Source organism: Cyprinodon variegatus, unplaced genomic scaffold, assembly GCF_000732505.1.
Source record: "Cyprinodon variegatus isolate N-32 unplaced genomic scaffold, C_variegatus-1.0 Scaffold79, whole genome shotgun sequence".
NCBI lineage: Eukaryota > Metazoa > Chordata > Actinopteri > Cyprinodontiformes > Cyprinodontidae > Cyprinodon > Cyprinodon variegatus.
In genome coordinates, this window is record NW_015150532.1 from 1,212,832 (window position 1) to 1,215,585 (window position 2,754).

Consider the following 2,754-nt stretch of genomic DNA (forward strand, 5'->3'; position numbering starts at 1 on the left):
ACTTTTGTACAACCATTCGTCCATGCCTCTTTGACCCGGCCTCAGGAAAACTATGCATGAAAGCAGACTACGAAACAAACTAAGAAGAGTTGTGGCTGAAGTCGCAGCTCAAAGAGCAACAATAGAAGAGTTTAGACATCAGACTGTGTTTTTAAGGCCCAGTTAAAGTCCAGACCTAAGCCTAATAAAAAAAAAAAAATGGGGCAAATCTATGAGATATTTTTTCAAACAAGGATGGGGGTCATTTTTCACCTACTAGATGCACCAAACTGGTAGAGACATGCAGCTGTGACTGCAGGTGTTTTACAACTGGTGTATAAATACTATGAAAAGGCATGACTTTATTTTTAAGAAATAAAAACCTAAACTTTCACTAGAACTGTTGAAAAAGTTGTTGAATTCTAATATTAACTTGAAAAGTCCTCGAAAATTTGAAGTTACTCCAAAAGTAAAGCATATTTAGTTTTTTCCGCACAGAGCTAAGTTGAACTGATTATATAGAGAATCTGTCCCTATTTATTGGTTCCCACTACATAATAGCGAAGCAGCTGCTGCTATGAAGGATAATTAAACAAATGTAATATGGCTGGATCCCTGGCCTAATTGTTATTAAAATAGAGGAGTGTAACAGGTCCTGATGTCTCTGAATGATGGTTTCACAATCTGCAATCTCCCTTAACCGATGCGGACGCATTGTTCTTGTCAGGTATTGTTTGACAAATGGAGCTCCACAGCTGTTCTCTTCATTGTGAAAGGGTGTTGGTCTGATGTGTCTGATAACTAGCAGCTGATTGTTGTCTGTCCGCTCCCGCTGAAGGTTGAGTGACGTGCCACATGGCTCTAAAACACTCTGTGGATTTCTTTCAGGAGGGAGAGAACCTCGTCAAGAAGGTCGGCGGCGTGTTTGCCTTCAACGTAAAGGACGGCCCTAATGGGAAACAGGCGACTTGGGTTGTGGACGTGAAAAATGGCAAAGGTTCTGTCACAAATGACCCAGGTATGTATCCTATTGGGCCTCGGAGATCTATAAGGGACTTTTCTGGTCGCATGTAGATTAAAATATATCTTAGTTAAATGTTCTTTCTTTTTAGTTTCAGCCAGGTCAGAGTAAAGGCCAATTTACGAAATTAGGTCTTCTGCGTAGGTGTTGCGGTGAACGCAGAGACATCCCTGCCCCCTCCACAGACACTCTGCTGCACCTCTCCCAAATTGTAGGTGGCCGCAGAAAGGAGGCCTCTGATTGGTCAAATCTACATCCGTTCTATATTATGCAAATTTTCCTGTTTGGTAACTAACCAGCTAGTTTTGTTTGTGTGACTGACCAACCAGTCAAAAAGTTGGACCAGCTAGAAGAATGACCTGCGCAAGAACTCTTTTTCCACCTGGATCCCCGCTCTTTTTCTCCCTCGTGACCCTCCATTGTCGCACAAACTTACCCCCACTTCCTCACCTCCTTGGCCGTTTCTAGACCCAAAGCTAGTTTGTGATTGTCCCTCTTGCATTGTGGCGTGAAACATGGCGCAGACCACGCTTGTATGCGTCGAGCTAACTGCAACGCGCTGCTGCGGGAATATAACCAGCCCTTTAGGCTGTGTTGGTTAATGTCAAGGAAAAAAAACCCTAATTGTTTTAGTTTTTATAGCTTTTCTGCCCTGAGCCTTTAAAAAAAAATAAGTGCAGGAAAAGGTGAAATCTCAGGGTTTAATAAGAGAAGAATTAATTTCAATAAAGCAGTACAAAGTAAAGTATACATTCAAGAGGTCCTCGCTTCTTGTTTTAGCTTAGCAGGGTATGCATAGCTAAGGCTTCCTAAACAGCCGACTCTTTGTAAATAATGTTCATTACATTAATTTTTAAAAGACTACATCATGTTTTCTGTTCAGCCTTCCTATTATCTGCTCAAAGTCTCTGTCACTCACTCTCTCTCTCTGACTCATGCAGCCTGAATGAATACTGCATAAAAACGTATGTTCTCCTTTCAATAGCTCCTTGCATCCCTGTTTTTTTTTTTTTTTTTACAGATAGCACTCAATCCCCACCTCAGAGACAATTAATTAGAGCCTAATGTTTAATAACATGACAAGATGGAGGGCTGACTCTCTTCTCACCGTCCCCACTAGGCCCGGTTTTACTCATCCCATCAGTTCTCAACTTCAAGGATTTATTTATTGTCACCAACTCACATTTTTACATTTATGGCATGAGATTTGGACTCAAGTCCCATTTTAAGCAGTGTGGTATTTAAGAAGAAGAGCTGCAGCTGAATAGACTGCCGATGGAGTTCAGTTGGTCTTGCTCTGGATGCTCCTCGGTCGTCTGCTTCAGCGGAGAGTCTGGAACAGTCTGTGTGCAGGGAGGGAGAGTCTTTCAAAAAGCAGAGCATCCTCCCCCTACGTGCATCTTTATTTGTAGAGGGAATGCTGCTCCCTACAGTCATCTGTGTAACCTTAACCACTCTCTGCAGTAGGGATGTCCAACATACAACTTTTTAATTTCCGATAGGATACTGATATTAGAGCTTTGAGGATTTTGACCCGAAACGATATTAGGATGAATCATAGCGGGCTTTATTACTTATTTTATAATCTAGATGTTAGAAAAGGCTTCATCAAGTTATTTTACTAGAAAAGGGAACAAAAATCAACAACAAAAGTGTTAAAAAACACCGTCATGGTTTTTCCCCAGGTCCGTTAATTCGAGTGCAGGTAACTTAACTGAGATGGAGTGTTATAAAAATAATTCTGGACAACTAAG

At 41.3% G+C, this 2,754-nt stretch overlaps 1 protein-coding gene across 1 annotated transcript in view; it reads left to right on the forward strand.

The window, feature by feature from the left end:
• Window positions 1-2,754, forward strand: part of scp2 (sterol carrier protein 2) — a 40,270-nt gene that overhangs the window by 26,127 nt on the left and 11,389 nt on the right. The window contains exon 14 of the mRNA XM_015372969.1: window positions 868-997. Within this exon, the coding sequence (XP_015228455.1) occupies window positions 868-997 (130 nt within the window). The remainder of the gene's footprint in view (window positions 1-867; window positions 998-2,754) is intronic.